The sequence below is a fragment of the Tachypleus tridentatus genome, chromosome 7 (assembly GCF_004210375.1).
Source record: "Tachypleus tridentatus isolate NWPU-2018 chromosome 7, ASM421037v1, whole genome shotgun sequence".
Lineage (NCBI taxonomy): Eukaryota > Metazoa > Arthropoda > Merostomata > Xiphosura > Limulidae > Tachypleus > Tachypleus tridentatus.
Window position 1 is genome coordinate 79868707 of NC_134831.1, and position 19941 is coordinate 79888647.

Consider the following 19941-nt stretch of genomic DNA (forward strand, 5'->3'; position numbering starts at 1 on the left):
GCCATTCTTAAATCAAATATTTTGACAGACGTTTTCACAAACCTTCAGCTGTATACGAACGTCAGCTTCTAAGACCACTTTTAAGTTAAACAAAGACACAAAAACCCCTTGGAGGTGTATCAGTAAAGAAAGGGGGGGGGGACAAGTATGTGACCGAATACGATTGCTGTAATTCCAGTTTCTCTTTCTCCCTGAAAACAGCTATCGATTTTTATGTTTGATTGAAAATTTTTGAACCTCTAGCTTTGAGTGTTGAAGGGTTAGAAATCAAGTGTTCATTATCTGTTAACGGTCTTAATCGGTTAAAAATCAGTGTTCATCATCTTGTTAACGGTAATAGGAAATACGATCAGCTTTGTTCGTGGTAAGTTTTGGAGAGAAACATTGTCTCTCATAACTATTCTCTGCACTTTACGAATGAGGATATAATGCAGAAGTACTTGAAGCATGGTCTTAAGGCCGTTTCTGTCTTATGATATCTGCTGTGCGAGTTTTCCGTGGAGAACACTTGAAGTCTTATGTTGTTGTTGTTCTATGAACATTTGTGTTTTAGCTCTTAATAGTTTGTCAATCACGTTATACCAACATTATTCAATGGAAACACTACAACATTTCTACCAGCACAAGTCGCATCAGCATTGCATTGTGGGATTGTCGAGAATTCGGTACAAACAAAGTATATAACCCTACAACCCGAACTCTTTCGAATGGTGGATCTTTTCTTCTCCAGGAGCAAACGGGGAATTCTGTGACAGACGAAAAATCTACCTTTCGAAAGCGCTCGAGTTGTAGACTTTTTTTTTTTTGCATCAAGACTTCTTCCGACTTCATGGATAAGAGCTAATCACATCACTCGTGACGTCACGGTTCGCTTCTTTGATGACACTCTAATTCATTACCATATAAAAAATCGTTCACATAAATTGATTATCGTTCTATATAACAAGTATAATGAAGGGAAAACTTTGTTGATATGAATACTTTTCGCGTTCCAGCAAAAGTACTTAAATTATACATTATTTAACACTCAAGCTTATTGCTTGACCTCTTTTATTCTTTTGACGATGTTCGAAAAATAATTCTTAAAACACTCGAAACAGAAATATTAGATAATTACTAAAAAAGTCGTCTCTTTAATTGTTTTTGAAAAACAACGGTTTGTGAGAATCCTTCACTCTACGAGTGCCTCATGAATAAAGATTAAAGCAAGTTGCACAGAAGAACTCACTTACATTGGTACATCAATTTAACAGATATTTTAACTAAGATATTAAATACATCTGGGTGCCGATTACGAAGTTAGCTCCATATAATATTTTTCTTCCTACCTTCTGTTAGTCTCCATTGTTTGGGCCTCTCTAAGATGCCAGTAACGAATTTTATTACCGATACTAGATATTCCTCGTTGTTTATAAACTGGTTTGAGAAGCTAGTTACAACAGTTACTGTTTACATGTTGTAACATGTTGCTGACTGCATGAGACAACCAAATCCGAAAACATCAGAATTGTTGTTGTCGTTTTTAAATAGTAGTACTACAAAATAATTAGAACCTAAATCAATAGCATTAATAATAATAATAAAGATATCAAAATAAAAGTGGTTTATTATACCAATTTCATCTACCACGATCATCACCAGACGGGGCCACCGTGCAATATGTTTTCAAGTTACCTGCAACGAACAAAAAAAAGAACCGTTATGTTACTTGGAACTTAAAAAGTTTAACTTTCTACTCTGTGTAATCCCATCATACTTTGTGAAAATTATTGCTATAGCAGCTGTTACTACAGAACCTGTTTGATGTTCTAACAGTGTTTCAATATCATAGACGGTATCTACTGGCACTGTTTACGACCGTAACGTTACTTCATTGATTTTCGCTTCAGAGCAACGTATTTTAAAAAGCATTGTGACTATGATTCCGGCTTGATTTATAGACATTGTTATTACTGTCCACTTTTATTTTACGTTTTCCTTTGTTTATTATCAATTAGGTGTGTTTAACTAACCAAACTAAATTAGTAACTTGAACCACAAACCGCAGAACTGTCCTTGCAGCATCTTTTCTACGATAAATATATAACAGAGGGTTCTATGTGCATCGAATATTATATAAAAATGTGCTGTTCTTATAGTCTCGGAGGTTTCTTTAAAATACTTTATTTTACATAAAAATTATTGGTTTTGTTGGATAAAGGTATATGTTGTTATTTTTTCCAATTTGATTTTTTATTCAAATTTCAGCTAAAATTTTATTTAATTTTATACAGGCTCTAAAGATCGCTCTGTGAAAGTGTGGCACCTTTCCGCGAAGGAAACTCATATGACACTTCAGGGACACACAGCTCCTGTCACTTGCTTGGCTTTCGCTCCTAATGGACTTTTTGTTGTCTCGGGGTCAGAGGACATGACTCTCCGTGTTTGGGGCCTAACTCTCGGACTTGTGGTGTCCACTTTCAAGGTTTGGATCATATGTTGCGTTACCCTTGGTTATTTTAAGCCTATACGCCGATGAAACTGGTACTGGTGTTCGCTTCAACTATGATTAAGTTCACACTGATTTACATATATCGTTGGGCATGCAGGTTGGTTGACCTTGCTGCCAAAATTAGGCTTACTATACATGCATAAAAACTAATTTTTGTTATTTTTTTGTGTTTTCATTATTTGTTATAAATGATATATGGTAAGCAATATTTTATATTAAGATTCCTTCGTCAGACTGACAATTAAGTTTATATGTACTTTTTACACTTAGTATAATTTCGTCTTTAGCTTAATATTCGTAGTTTTAGTATGCATTCTAAGAGAATAGCCCCAGTGGCTCAGCGATTAATCTTATGACTTATAACACAAAAAAAAATCATATTTTCATACCCAGAGATGCCAACTATTTCAAATGACTGAGCGTAATGATTGTAGACAGAGCCCTTTATCATTTGCGGCTCCTAGGCAAATTTGTGTATTTAATAAATAAATTTAAAAAAATTATTTTGAAATTATGTCTTTTATTTAGTTCAGAGTAACAAACATACTGGTAAAACAACATTGAACATGCACAAACAGTAAACAGAAAAAGCCTTTGTGTAAGGACTAGTTTATATCACGTTTATGACACTTATTGTGGCTAACCTGTAAACACTGATAGTAAGTATGCTTGAAATCATTTTGTCATCTTCACAACCCAACATTTGTACAATGGCTGTAGTTGTGGTTCTGTTACAGCCATACTTTTTCGCTATATCAGAGTCTGGGTACATTTTTCTGAATAGATGTCCTGCATGATCGGCTACAGCTAGGGGTAAATTATGAGCAATGACGAATTGCGTGAACATCACTTCTGAATTTATGGTTTCATGTTCTGAATTCTTACTCATAAATGTTGTTATCTGCATCGTTTTTGTCTTCGCCTCAGCCTTTTGTTGGTGAGATGCCGATTTTGTATGTCTGAAACAATCGTTTATCCCGCTATGCGCCACAGAAAAATCGATGTGACAAACCGTACAAAACGCATGACTGTCACTGACTTTTGATGCAATGACTGGATATTTTGCACTGTACTCTTTCCTAAATATTTAATTCACAGTTTTAGTCATTTTAGATCTGCCAAAAACAAGACAATCTGGTGAACGAGGCCTCGGCCCGGCATGGCCAAGCGTGTTAAGGCGTTCGACTCGTAATTGGAGGGTCACGGGTTCGAATCCCGGTCGCACCAAACATGCTCGCACTTTCAGCCGTGGGAGCATTATATAGTGACGATCAATCCCACTTTTCGTTGGGAAAAGAGTAGCCCAAGAGTTGGCGGTGGGTGGTGATGACTAGCTGACTTCCCTCTAGTCTTACACTGCTAAATTAGGGACGGCTAGCGCAGATAGCCCTCGAGTAGCTTTGCGCGAAATTAAAAAAAAACAAACAAACAACCGAACAAGGCCTCTGTTTTCCATCTTGTAAACGATTGCATTGGTGTTTCTATGCCGCTTAGAAAACGAGAAATACCCATCTACGCGAACGCTGATTGGCTGACAAGCACTGATGACGTAACTATGGATTCCCCCACGGAGCCAGTATGGAGAAGCACCGCACTCAAACTATTGGTAGACGTCGGAGATACAAATATTTTTTATTATTTCAAGTACAAACATGATTATCGCAAGTAGTCATTTGGACTATGTCTTTTATTTATTATCAAAATTTATTTGTATCTCACTAGAAATTTTCTTTTCACCCCTTTTAAGCCCTGGGGGAACAATTTATCACTTTATTGTATAGGCCTATATAATATATAATAATTTGGGAGTTGCAACAAGTCGTAATATTTGTCTGTATGAGCTTATAGTCTTAATTTATACACCAAAATCATAATGATTACGCTCAAATCGTAATGGTTGGCAACTCTGCATACCGTGGTGGGCACAACACTGATAACCCATTGTGTAGCTGTGCGTTTAACAACAAATAAATTCAAACCATTTCCTTAAACGTATACAATTGTGAAAAAGTGATAGAAATGAGTTAAGCTTCTTTAATTAAAAGTCCAGAAAATGTTGGAATTCATATTTTATACAATATTAGTGTATTTTATAGAAAAGAATAAAAACTATATAACCCGAGCGCTTAAGAAAGGTAGACCTTCCTTCTTCAGGGACAAATCTGCCTGAAAGAAAGAAAGATTTATCTTTCGAAAGCACTCAGGTTATACAGTTTTTATTCATTTCTGTGACGACTTCTTGAACCTATGTGTTTTGTTCACATCATGAGTGTATTTTCTATGTACTGTTTAAAATGTTTTAAAACAGTAATTTGAAATTAGAGCACATCTGTGTCTTGAACCAGGATCTTAAGCCGTAGGTAACACTTAAGTGACACTGTGATTTTGGTAGCAGTTTTTAACCTGGGTTTGGGTTCGAACTAATTGCCGTAACACTGAAGGAGCTATAACATTACTTACTAGTTTTGATTCAACTTCAGTCACTCTGATTAGGCAGTATATGACTTAATGGTATCAGTTAACCTGGGTTAAATTTCTAATAAGTTTCAGTGGTCCTATTTTACACATCAAAGGACTTATTTGTTTTAAACTCGGCTAGATATCAAATGAACTTATTTAATATTAAAATATCTATTGCATAACTTATTGCCCTTAACCCTAAATAAACTATCAGGTAACACATCGTATTTAACCAAGCCTAATTGCACGGTTGTATGCTGTCATTAATTCTGTATTGCCTTACTGGCTCTTTCTACCTTCGACGATATAATTGTGTAGAATTAATCATTTTTGGTCCGTTCATAGCACTTTTTATATGAGTAAAAATAAAATCGCAAGACAAGGAACAAGTACACTAACACTAAGTGTTATGCCTACAATCTTACCTTGATTCTAACGATAAGGTTCTGACGTCTACCGTAATTTTAGTAAATCTCTAAGGAAGAAAAAAATTCGATTACGTTTTTTTCTAAAGTCCTCGTATTACAAAGTAATTTTCTTTAATAATTGGGTTAATAAATCTATAAAAGAAATACAACTTTAATATGACACCCAACCCTTGTCAGGTAATACAATAATCCATGTTTTGGATTCCACTTCAAATTATGTATTATCAATAGTGCTTTTACTGTTTTTTATCTCTAGGATTTTAACGTTGGTCTTTGAAATATAATGTGGTCTTCCTTCCCATTAGTTTATTTAATTACATTCTGAAATATAAATACTTTGGCTTTCAGAAGACTGAAATATAACACTTCTTAATTATTATGAATTTAACTTATTCTATGTATCTTCATTATATTTTGTTTCAATAACTATCATTTTTTTCATTTACGAATTATTTATTTTATATCCGTTATTAATCTTTAAAAAGGGGAAGTTGCATTTTTTTCCAAATATTATAATTTAAAGTATTATCTATTATACAAATTATTATAACACAAAATATATACATTTAATTTAGTTTAAAATTACCTTACGATGAACATAACTTCGATTATTTTAGGAACATCAAAATAAAATAGTTTGTGTGTCTGTGACGTCAGACAGCCGTAGAGTACTATCTACAGATGTCCAGGGTAGCTTCCGACTCTGGCAAGCTGACAGCGGTAATCAGGTTCTTGGCTATTTACGTTCACTTCATCAAATGTCGCTGCATGCAAGTACTGTATTCGCAATTGGTGGAAAAAATGATAACAGGTAATAAGAAAGAATTACAAGTCTTCGAGTTATCTAATTATTTTAATTACTACGAAAATAGTAAGAGTAAAATCCACTTCGAATTTCAAAATTATTTAGTTATACAATGAGATGTTAGGGGTAAAAGTCATAACAGGTAACAAGAAGATAACAAGGAATATTCGTGATAACGATTCGTTTGTTTGTTTTTAGAAATAGTGTGTGTAAAATCCACCTGTAATCCAAATTTACTCAGTCACACCATGAAAAGTTATACATCAGATAAACCAAATGTCTTCCTGAATCTTATTTGTGAAATACTTTGCGTTGTACCATTTTGCAACAAGCTCTTGCAAATCAGAAATTTATTATGTATTTAGAGATGAGAACTTCGAATAATACTTCTTTTTTTATTATTCACTTTTATAAAGTTAGAAATTTACCGTAAAGAACAGTGACTAATCATCCCTTTGTACCTTCGAATTACCAGAGTAGTATCAAACGGACCAAGCAGAATGTACTTTTTTAAGGAAACGAAAGTATATTGTTCTCTTATCGGCTGCGTGTTTTATTTTAAACCTGATGCAGGTAGTTCTAGTGTTGTTTTTTAGCCTTTGGTCACTTGCTAGACATAAATTTTGTGAAAAAAACTCTAGAGCAGACCATTGTTATTTGAGCTCAGAATATAGTCCCAAGCCGGAAAATAAAATTTGGAACTTTTTTAAAAATAATTTTGATGACACGTTTTCAAGATTTTCTCCACCAGAGAACATTCGAATGAATAAAGAGTTCGTCTAAAGACCCTGATGAGAAAACTGTTGTAAATTGCTAAATTGAAGCTATTAATAAACTGTTGGTGTATATTTAAAAACAACAATGCTGCTAAGTCGTACGTTGTATATATTTTTGGACCCTCGTGTTCGAAAAATATGTAAAGTCAGGTAACTGTTTATCCGTTAATGAGTACAAAATGCTACAGTGGGCTATCTGCACTGCACTCACCGCAGGGTTTGCACCTTAGATTTTAACGTAAAAAGCCTTCAAGCATCTTATCTTTGAGTTATGTATTAGAGAAATGAAGGAATTAACTTGATCGTGTAAACGTATAATACATGAGATTGTATTTCACGTAAAAATCAACAATTTATTTAATAGAATAAAATTTGTATGCAGCATTAAGACTTACAATTTTAAATATTGGGTTTCGATACCCGTTGTTCCCACACCATAGATAGTCAATTTTACAGCTTTGTGCTTAATAACAAACAAATAAACAAAAAATACTATTAAGATGATAGTGTGCATTCAAAGGATTAGCTTTTTCAATAATTATAATAAATAATTTAGATAACATTCTATGTTTACTGTTTTTATCCTAGCGTTCGATTTTGGCCATTACTGGATGTGGACTCTGAGAAATCGGTTACTCATAGTGATGCAATTCTCTGTTACACTGTCACCTACGACTGTAAGACCGTTGTCACGGGCTCCCAAGACATGTCGCTCAAGGTGTGGGAAGTGGCCACCGGAAAACTTACTCAAGTAAGAGACTTGATTTTAAAACTCATATTGTTCTCAGTTGTGGTTCGTATCTGAAAAGATTTTGGGATTACGAGACTCTAACGAAAGTACTAAAGGAGCATATTTTTATGAACTGTGCGTATATTTTTTCACTTAATCCTCTTTAAACATACTATCTTATTCTTCCTCAGGTTTTAGTGGGTCACGAAGGCCCTGTCACGTGCGTGGCAGTAGCTCCCTTTAGCCCATCTCTGGTACTGTCCGGCTCCATGGACCACAATCTTATCGTGTGGGACATGACCACTGGGGATGATAACTTTACTTTAAGAGGTCACAAAGAAGCAATTAAAACAGTACAGCTCACAATCGAAGGAAGTGTCGTTATTTCAGGTAGAATTGTAATCAAACTATATGTTCCTTTGCTTAGTTAAGGAATTCATCATGCTTGTCAATGACTCAGAATAGTTGACAGAAATGTTTCAATCGAAGCTTTAACTTTTGTTAACAATTTATTAAAGGTATGTCAAGTACGAGTACAAATAATTTGATTCTTCGAGAAATTTTTTTAATTTTAATAAATCACGCTTTTTTCATGTATACTCCATTAAATATCAATATTCGTTTCATTCAGAAATTAAAGATAATCTTTCACTTAGATATGTAAGACACGTTGATTCAGTATGTTTCTATTATATCTATTTATATCTGTTAGTCTACAGCGTTGTTTTTTCTAACTTTTTATCTTTGTAACATTTTAGGTTCTGATGACAATACCTTCCAAATATGGTGCACGCAAACTGGTCACCGGATAGCCATGTTAGATCTACATATGACAATAGTTTCTGTGGCAACTTCCCTTCACGTAGGTCATATAATTATTCAGTTAGCCAACAGCAATTTGGTTCCTGTTATTAGAGTTCACAATAACCCAGGAAAAGGAATAAAGTTAGATTTGCCTCCAGGAACACCGGTTAATGATGAAGGTAAACTTTTAGGTAAGCTGCAGCGATACAGTTTTCCTCTGAGGATGAAATGGAAAAGTTGGAGAATATTTATAATTCATGTATTTGAATTGTATTATATAAATCTCGTATGTGAGTTCATAACAGCTAGTAAACGTCTACACGTTGTGTACACAAAAAAACAACTATAAATGTACCTCTATTAGAGTACTGTGTTTATAATAGGATGATATATTATGTTGAGGAATGGTTTAATGTTTCAGTAATTACGTTAACTTGAGCATAAATACCTCTGGTTCCAGAAGCTTTGAGGTTCGAGTCACATATAACTCAGAATAATTTTGCAATCAAACCTGAATGACTAAGCACTAAAATATTTATTTTTAATCTATCGTTTATTTTATTGTTTGTAAAATTTCTGTCCAGTAAAATGAAAATACCGAAAACAGTAACCTTCAAATGTTGTCATAAAAGTCTGTATTATGTTTGAAAAAAGAAAAGAAAACGTGTATTTTACTAGCCAAGAAGTCTTGAAAATCAGTCACATGGTTGTTCTATGTATTATATCAGTCACATGGTTGTTCTGTGTATTATATCAGTCACATGGTTGTTCTGTGTATTATATCAGTCAAGTGGAGATATGAGTAAGGAAAAATATGCAAAAAAAAAAATATCATGATAGTTTACACACTCCCGCATTAGAGCCCTCTAGCGACATTTATTACAGTAGTATATCACTGACTGATGTCATTAGGTCTGAGTAATAATATCACTGGCTAGTGGCGTTAGATCTCAGTAGTCATATTACTAACCGATGACTTTAGGTCACAGTAGTTATATCACTGTCTCAATGTCTGATGGCGTTAGATCTCAATATTTACATCACTGACTGATGTCATTATGTCTCAGTTGTTACATCACTGACTGACGACATTATGTCTCAGTATTTACATAACTGACTGATGACATTAGATCTCAGTAGTTACATCACTGACTGATGACATTATGTCTCAGTTGTTACATCACTGACTGACGACATTATGTCTCAGTATTTACATAACTGACTGATGACATTAGATCTCAGTAGTTACATCACTGACTGATTGCATTAGGTCTCAGTCGCTATATCACTGACTGATGATATTAGGTCTCAGTAGTTACATCACTGACTGATGACATTATGTCTCAGTAGTTACATCACTGACTGATGACATTATGTCTCAGTCGTTACATCACTGACTGATGGCATTAGATCTCAGTAGTTACATCACTGACTGATTGCATTAGGTCTCAGTAGCTATATCATTGACTGATGATATTAGGTCTCAGTAGCTATATCACTACCCTGGCGTTAGGTCTCAAATTATCATAAGGTATATTGAACTCACAATTGTCCCAGCTAGTACAACGGTAAGTCAACGGATTTATAACGCTAAAATCAGGGGTTGGATTCCTTCAGTGGGCTCAGTAGATAGCTAGATGTGGCTTTGGTATAACAAAAAAACATAAAATACAATTCACAGTTCCTTACAACTAAAGATATTGAATATGTTAGCAACACTTAATAGTACCAATGAACTTATGAGTTAGGCGCTCACAACTTTATTATAATCTCCCTTGTAAATAAAATGTTAGAAATAGTGTTTATCAAAACAACTTAAAGACACGTTTAAAAATCATATAACAATCTAAAGACAATTATTGAAAAACCAGGAATAATTTTGTTGCTCCACATGACGTGCTTTTGTTTTAATATAATTTGAACTTAAAGTCTGTAAATTCTTTAGAAATGTGTGATGCTGTGCCTTTACCGAATTTAGCCAACTTTGTTTTGTAACTACTTCCGTTCCAACTTAGATACAGGTTACATTTATCATCGAAATATTCAAATCGACACTCAACTAAAAACAATTACAATAAAACAATAACAAAAACAGTTAAATTTACTGTTCTGGGCTACCTTTTAATTCATTTCTTTGGTCATCCATGTTAAGTTAAAACATTCTCATTGTATCCCTTAGTAGAAAGAAGATTTTGTGCAGTTACCTGAAACGTTTTGGGATGGGTTTCAACAAACATGCTAAAGGTATTTGAGTACATTATGTCAAAACGATTTTGAATGAGCAAATCAGAAAATCGCGCCATAAATACAGTCGGTATAAAGTTTCGGTGGAAAGGAATGTATCAGGAACTACATTTTGGGGTTGCTTATCGCTTCTTTGGTAGTTGTCAAAAGCGATCATATAAGTGTATATGATAAAGATATGTTCTTATCAGAGATTTAGAATTTCCTGTCTTAATGACGGTGGAGACCAAAGCAATGTTAGTCAACTATAGACAACAGGACCATGAAGAAAGAGACATGCAACAAGTGCTACCACAGCTTATGTTATCAAAGTCCAGCCTCTTGTAAAATGTGAGAATCCATGAACATAAAGGTCTGTGGCAAACACCGTCCACTTGCCCCAGGCAATAATCAACATAATCAAGAAGGCTCTCTTTATGGAAAAACTATATAAGTCACTTGTACACAAATTACTTCTCTGACATATCCATTCAACCATTTTTTACCTCCAGCAACTGGAAGATAAAACGTGTGTTTATAATATTCCATATGAAGACATCCGGTCAAATTGCATATAGATTTCTGCGTGATTAGACTGTTCAAATGACAGTGAGAATCTATTGTCCTCCTACGGTAGGTTTTGTGGCGCGGATTTCTGATTTGCAAACCTGGTTTGAATCTGTCTGATACCACAAAATATTTTCCTACCTTCGAATTACGGACAAGTTTTTAGAGTGATAATGAATCCCTCAGTGTTGGTGGGAGATAACAGGATGTTTTCTTTCTGGTTAAAAGTTCAAAATTAGGGATGGCTGCACATAGCCTTATCAGTTTAGCTAAAACTACAAAGCACAAGTAAGGCTAAATGAATTATGGAATACACACAAGAAAGAATAATGTGATCTACATGACAGCCTTACGATGTAGATTTTTTGTGATGGAAACTACGCTGCATGCTATTGTCAGTTTGAACGATTGTCAGATAGAACATAACGCGACGTAGAAGCATAGACTCTTTTATTGTTACATAATCAATCTCTTCAGATATTGTTTCGTGCTCAGCGAATTCTGAAATTTAAGGTTTACAAAATAAAAAATAACGGTTCACATAGAATTTGTTTTCTTTTTAAAATTATGTTTATCACTCTCTGTGAAAATGCTATAATGTAAAAATTCCTAATTCGATCCCCACTACAGAAAATGAATGTAAAATAGTTCATTGTGCTGAATGTACTTTCGCCTATCACTGGTAAAAAGTTTCTAGTAATTACAAAATAAACATTTAGAAATTTCATTTCATTTCCATTTTGTTCTAGTATTTCAATTATCATTAAAGCTTTCTGTATATGTCCTCGCTGGTACAGATTTACAACGCTAAAATCAGGAGTACGTTCCCCTGGGTTAACTCAGCAGATATCCCGATGTGGCTTTGCTATCACAAAACACACACATTTTCTGTGTAGAATATTATCTGAAATCGATTAATTTCTTTATTTTTTGATAGTTTAAGTGACTACATTATTCATTACTAAGCTTATATAAAATCATTTGTATTTATCTTTCAGGTTATTCTTTAAGAAGTGCTTTGCCAAAGCGAATCTTACTTAGAGGTAATTTGAAACGTGAACAGTCTTTCGACTCGTTCTATTGGGATCTTCGTTCTCCAAAACACGATATCGGAGCTAGCCTAGAAGACTTCAAGCGGATTCCATCACCTTTTGGATCCAGAGAAACCTTACACTTAGCTGGGACGGTATGGGACGGTTCAGTTGGAAATCGGCCTTTAGGTCGGAGCATCAATCTACCGGATGGAGGAGGCACTCAGCCAAAATCGAAACTTTCCAAACACAAAATGTTAAAAAAGCAACACAGTATGTTCGCCTGCTTTCCAGAGTTTACTCAGCAACCTCAGTCTCCACTTCTCTCTCCACAACATCCGAAAATGGATGGAAAAGGAGATTATCTGGTTCGTTCTCCAGTAACGAGACTAGCCAAAGATTTTCCTGACCTTAGCTATGCTGGCAATTTGGAAGAAAATGGAACAACACTGGAAGAAACTGAATCAAACGATGCAACGCTTGTCAGAGACTCTAGCGTTTGTTCAATCTCATAATGAACCGAACTGGAAAGGCATGATACGGATTATACAAACAAAAACAAAATATAATTACTGGAGACTGCTGAACATAGAGCCAGATAAATGAAAGATTTTAAATCTTTAAACGTTGCTTTGCCGTGATTCGCAAGTTACAATCTTACACCAGTTAAGTAATACTGTATTCTGTACCTGAAAAATGGTCTCATGTGTTCTTAACTAATAGTATCTCTAATTTTGCAAGAGCGAAGTTCACTTTATTATTATCATATTAGTGTTCGTTACCACGTCAGTGCATTGTAACAAAGCATCTTGTGGGTCTAAACATTGACGTAGTTTTCAAACTAGGACAATAATGTAGTAATGTTTTTGTAGAAAACATGAACTGTAACCCTGTTCGTATGCAATGTCATGCTTTACTAATATTGGCGTTATTAAAATATATATGCTGGGCAACACAATAATAACCGAGAACATCTGCATTGTGCATATAAGCGATAATAAAATAAAAACGTTTAATTCACATATCAAGGATGGCTCGCCTTAGAATCTTATTTAAAGTTTAGCAATTAGTGAATTTGAATTTTCACATTTTCTTTTGTAGTTATAACGTGAGTTTGAAACAACTTGCTAGCATCTACGAAAGGGTTATTTTTGTGAATACCAGTCTTCGAACAGGGCCATTTCCAGTTCCGTCTTTATTTATTTGAAATCTCAATCAAATTCCAATAATCTTTTTATTCCCTTTCTTCGTTTTGTTTACAAGCAATTTTCGTTACGTATTTTTACTTTCTTTACGATATTTTCTTTTTTTAATTAGGAGCTTAAATTTATTACAATATTAACTTTTAAACTTGTACCTAGGGAAGAGTTACCATAAGGTGTGTGTGTGTCAGTCCATGCTTGCTACAAGTATGCGTGCATAATTCTTCCTTTAATAGAAACTGACTCATCCACAGAGCATACTTTCAAGCAAACACTAGTGGCACAGTGGTATGTCAGCCGATTTATACTGCTAGAAACCGGGTTTCGATACCCGAGATAAGCAAAGGTTTGTGTAGCTTTGTGCATAATAACAGAACAAACTTTTAAATAACACGTAAATAAATATCAGCCACCCACCGTGATATACAGTGTTTACTTTGATTTTTTTGTTCTTTGCCAAATATTTCAAATCATTTCTAAACATTATTTATCTTCCCTAAAAAAAGTGGGTGCCCAGTCACCAGGAATCCAGTCTGTCTACGCCCAGTGTCTGTCTGGGAATGCATAACATGTTTTAGATTGTTTGTTTTGGAATTTCGCACAAAGCTACTCGAGGGCTATCTGTGCTAGCCGTCCCTAATTTAGCAGTGTAAGACTAGAGGGAAGGCAGCTAGTCATCACCACCCACCGCCAACTCTTGGGCTACTCTTTTACCAACGAATAGTGGGATTGACCGTCACATTATACACCCCCACGGCTGGGAGGGCATGCATGTTTAGCGCGACGCGGGGGCGAACCCGCGACCCTCGGATTACGAGTCGCACGCCTTACGCGCTTGGCCATGCCAGGCCACGTGTTTTAGAATGGTACGCATTACATAGCTTGTTTCTGGTCAGCGTTCCGTCGACAAGTAAACATTACCAAGTGCAAATTGTTTAATTGACCTCAAATTACAGTTGCAAATAAATAAATTAACGAATCTGTTTTAGTTTTTGCCTGGCGAATCGACAAAATGTTAAAGTTGCAATGAGTTGAAGTAACAATAAAAAAAATATTCACAACCCGCCCAGGAGTATGTCTGAAAAGCTCGTAAGTTTCTGCCGGAAGATTGTTTTTAAAAGCACGTTCCACAAACGCGCGTGCACACATACACACATACACGTATATATAGAGAGAAGGAGAGGTTTTATTTCCAATACTCAAAGAGTAGTGAGCAGTTAGTGTTTGGAAAATGTTTTATTATTTTAACGCGTGATTCAAACCTTTTGATGCGATAATTTCAGATACATTTACTTACTAAAGTAGTTTAATATACTTCACACAAAAACTAAACTTAAAACAATATTTTAAGGTACCACGATCGAATAATACAATATATATATATACACACACACATAACGCTACTTTACGTATCACGATACGTAACTTGTAGATGGCATTAAAACATGTATCCTACATCTTGAGATACTGCTATAAATATCGTGTATTTGCATATATTTCGTGAGAGAACAAATAAATAACTTCAAAAACTATGCTCTGTCTTTACTGCTTTTAATATCTATATCACAGAGCGTTGGTTATCACATTATTACAACTTCTTAAAACGGCATGATATGAAATACCTATCGTGCAATATCATGGTCTGTACGCGATTAACAACAGTCCCGACCATTTAACACATAGATTTATATTAAAATATCTTGAGGTAGAATATATACTTTCAGACATCATGATTCATAACTTATCTCTATATCACTATGCATATCCTGCATTTTTAGATACTGCGTTATCTTGGTATATGACGTATTTAAATAATTATAGAACAAAAACATTTCTATCTGGAATAAACAAACGGTCTGAGTACAATTTTGACTAGTTTGAGAATAATATTCTATAGTAGACCCTCCTGATACTTAAACCTTCTACTGAAATAAAATAAAAATTGACATTATTTTCCAAGTCGATCCAGTTACTTCGTTGACGCTAGACCAAAAATTTATTGTTTCTAACAGAGCCATAGCTGAATGTGGCTACGTTGTGCGGAAATACATATCGTTAACGTGCCATATCAATGTTTCAGAAACATAGTCGCTGTAAATAGACTATAATTACTTAGCATATCCTATTCTTGAATTTCAATATATTCAAGAAAGGAGCCACATTTAGAATGTTTCACTTATTCACGAATGCTCCACTCAATGTTTTTTTTCAAAACGTAAAATGTATCACAAGCTCAGCTTATGAAACATTAAATCATTCAGAGGATGTCAATAACAGAAAAAATTAAATGTCCAGAAGACATACAGACATTCGTTTGGAGTAATCGTCATGATGCGATAATTCTCTCTATTTTTGTATTTATTCTTGATTTCGTATTTGTCTCTACGTAATTGTGTTCCAAGTTCAGTTTTGTTTATGAAGTTTCCGATTATAGAAAAAATTATTATTTATGTGTCCCTAATATAATCAGTATTATTTGAATTATAATCTATATAAGTGTTAGTAATCAAAGTAAATTGAAAATTGAGCTTTTTTTTAAAAAAAAAAACTATTATTTCTTTACTCTGTATGGGCCGGCATGGCCAGGTGGGTTAAGGCGTTCGACTCCTAAGCTGAGGGTCGCGGGTTCGAATCCAGGTCGCACCAAGCATACTCGCCCTTTCAGTCGTAAAGGCGTTACAATGTGACAAAATATTTGGCAAAAGAGTAGCCCAAATGTTGTCAACGGATGGTGATAACTAGCTGCCTTCCCTCTAGTCTTACACTGCTAAATTAGGGACGGCTAGCGCAGTTAGACCTCACGTAGCTTTGCGCAAAATATAAAACAAACAAACTTTGGACTCCTGCTTCAGCTGATTTTCTTTCTTTTTCTTTTTAATTTCACTGATCTCGCTTTTCATTTTCTTCTCATCAGGAATCTCTTCGATGGGATTTGCCTCTATTATATCATATATTTCTTATAGAATACAGTAGATTAACAAAAAACCCGGATTTAGTTCCGTTACGTTACGAGAGAATCGAGGGGAAAAAATAGGTTTAACCAATTATCTTTTTTTCAGGCTTAAATAGCCCCGTTGGACTGAAAACAAATTTGTATCCCGGAAGTATGCATTATGTGCTAAAACACATATGTGGCACTGTAATCTAACTCAATACCTTATGCGTTCAAAATGTAAGAGACAATTGTAGAATAACATGTTTTAACAAAGTTTTCAAAACAATTCCGCACTAAAAAGTGCAGACAGTTAAATCGTTTTCTTTTAGAAATGCGTGTAAACCACAATGATTTTTTTTAAAAACGCTTTAGCACACGGAGAAAGTTGCTATATGTAAATGCTTATCTTAAAAAGTAAATGTTTGTATAGTTATTACTTATATACAAAAAATACGTCTAACGTGTGAAATGATCGTAGCCGTGAATGTAAAAACTTAATTTAACGTTTTTGAGCACCTAACCGTAACATTTATATTTACTGTTGAAAGAAACCAAGTTAAATTTCCGTTCAATTCACTAGGTATATCGATAAACAATATTGGAAAGTCACCGTTCAACCGCAAATTTCTAATTAAACTTTCGCCAGGTCCTCAGAAAAGTCTACTAATTCGAGCAAGCTTCGACGGTCGAGTGACCACTGAGCGATAAACAAAATCACGCCAGAATAATTAGGCTTTCATAGGACCGAAATTTATGTGAGGAAGATATAGTAATAGAAAAAAAAGGTAATTTTGCACCAATCTTTAAAATCTATTTTGAATAATAACCGCCGTACGATTTTACACACGAATGGTGACAATCTGTATTTTGAGAAAACACGTGATATGCGCGAATTGTAAGACTATTTATGAAATTCAATATCATGCCTTTATGGCAAAGGAACAGAACCATTTTTTGTAGACATACATTTCGGGCATCTTGACTTTGATCAGTTTTTTTTTTTAATAACGACTTTCTTCATTGGTAAGATGGGCACGTCGTAGGCATAATGTTATGAAAATAAGGATATGTTTGGAAATTTGTCAACTTGTCGATAACACATAAGAATTAAAACATTACTATAATAAAAAATAGCGAACTGTTTTTAGTCGTGTTGTTTAACTGGTAAATGAATGTCGTTCTAAATCAAAGACTTCTTATCAATCGAGGAAACGTAATGTTAGTATAGCCACAAGCTTTGATATAATGTTACAAGTTCATTTATAGCACTTGAATGTTAAGTCTCATTGTTATTGTTATCTGTTTCAGCGTAGGTCTTAAAATTAGTCACTATTAATTTATATTAATACACTGTGTACCGTAACAGAAAAGTGTGCTCACCTGAAGGAATAAGAAGTAGGTTAGAAATAAGTAATGTTGTAAATATGTTGTTGTTGTTTTTAGTTAAACCTGCTTTAAAGCATTAGGACACGACATTATTATAATCCAACCATAGAAACTTGCACGTTATTCTACATAATGTCTATTTGGTAATTTTTTATTGATTATTTATTTGAAACACGTGTTTGCTTCGTGTAGTTTCAGTTTGAAAATATGTGAGAAAAATAGTTATTATTGTTTATTATTATTGATAACTAACCACCTACGTATATTAATCAACCCTTAACGGCTTATTATTGATCTAAACATTGCATCGCAGTAGATTTTTGTAATAGCGTATCTTATCGTAGAAACTTGTAACTAAAACAAAAAAAAAATATATATATATATATGAAATATGAATGTCACATATTTGGAAACGTTGTACCATTTAAATGATAATGGTCGTTTGAGTCTGTCATCATCTATGTATTTGCACAAATAGAGATGTAATAAAACGATCTGTGTTATCACCAGCAAACCAATATGTGTGTTGTGTGTCAACAATCCGCATTATCTGAAAAGACGGTATCAAATAAAAGTCTTTAACATAATTCTTGAAATATAATACATTTCTATGTCATGTAAGTCCACGACTTCAATATCAAACAGTCATAGCCTAATCTTATGTTTCTCTGTCAGGCGCTTAAGTAGTGGGGAAAAAAGTTACGTCTGCAGCATTCTCTTACCAAACTTGCAAGTAGAAGTTGTTTATTACGCTATCCAGTTGTAAATACAATCACTAAGCAACTAATTTAACTACCACTCAAATTGTACGATAGACGTTACTTAACAGCTTGGCTATGTTTTCTTCCTGTCATGTTTTGAATTAAAAATGAAAACAGCAAATAGAACGTTTAAGTTTAATTTTTTCGATAACTTTTTAAAGAAAATGAACTTTACAATATCTTTAATCGTGTTTTTTGAAACAACGACTGACTTCAGTAGGTAAAAAAAATTACTCATAGTGCATTGAACTATGTAATTAATTCAGTGCTTTCATGTGACAGGCATCGAAAAGTGCAAACCAGGTAATGAATACTTGGAAATTGGAAATAGTTGTTTACATTAATCGAACTTGATAAAGTATCAACAAACTAACTAAATCTAGCTTAATCGAAAGACATATATAGTTAAAACCGTATACATCACGAAAATTTCAAGATTAAATAATAGGTTGGACAATCGCCAAGTTTTATATATTTTACGTAACGAAATATGATAATTCAAGTTAGCGATATCAAACTGTATGGTCTGACGAAGAGCGCTAGCTCAAAACATCATCAATCTTTAAATATATATATATATATATAAACTTAGCTATTGTTCAACCTGTTCTTTAACTTTAACCAAACCTAGAACCCAGTTTCATTTTGAAGTAATGCAGTTAGAGTTCAGTGTTTCATTAAACAAAACAATATAATTATTTACATAAAAACATAAAACTCTGTTATCAAAATAAACACTGATGTTATATATTCTTTCTAAACTGACACTGTATTTAACCCTTACAGAAAAACTTGTTTCTAAACCTTTAAAGTAGTTAACAAACTATAAGTCGAAGCCACTTTAAGGTAAACCTGTGTATTTGCATTAGCTTAAAGTTGAGAAATATGTCTATAAAACAATCTTAACTTTGGTTGACATAAAATAACACAGTTATTTGGGAGTTTTAAAATCTGATATAAATAAAAGCCAGTTGTCTGTTGGTAACTCCGTTCAATTGTGTCGCTTAGCAATAAAATTATTACCTGATATTGTTGTCTTGTGTATATTATACTTCGAATGTTTATGAAGGGCGACCTGAATTCCACGTTTTTAGATCGTTTTATGTTTTACTTTATGCACGTGTTTAGGTTGACGTAGACATTTCAAAGTCCTAGGTGAGTCTAAAAAAACAAATTTTGAAATTATTGACCATAATTCGTACGGTTTTACTGGGTTTTAGAGAATTGTTTTAGCTTTATAATTACATTTTGTAAAAAAAACAACAAAAAACATCTTTTTATTTATTTATTTCTCCCAAACATATTATCATTAGGCTTAACTAATGAAGGTACTTGAAATTAA

General features: G+C 33.8%; 1 protein-coding gene across 1 annotated transcript in view; it reads left to right on the forward strand.

Moving 5' to 3' along the window:
- Positions 1–15049, forward strand: part of LOC143256054 (NACHT domain- and WD repeat-containing protein 1-like) — a 189344-nt gene extending 174295 nt beyond the window's left edge. The window contains exons 21-26 of the mRNA XM_076512703.1: positions 2274–2464; positions 5997–6190; positions 7549–7711; positions 7882–8080; positions 8449–8685; positions 12283–15049. Of these exons, the coding sequence (XP_076368818.1) occupies positions 2274–2464; positions 5997–6190; positions 7549–7711; positions 7882–8080; positions 8449–8685; positions 12283–12830 (1532 nt within the window). The 3' untranslated portion in view covers positions 12831–15049. The remainder of the gene's footprint in view (positions 1–2273; positions 2465–5996; positions 6191–7548; positions 7712–7881; positions 8081–8448; positions 8686–12282) is intronic.
- Positions 15050–19941: the final 4892 nt, after the last annotated feature.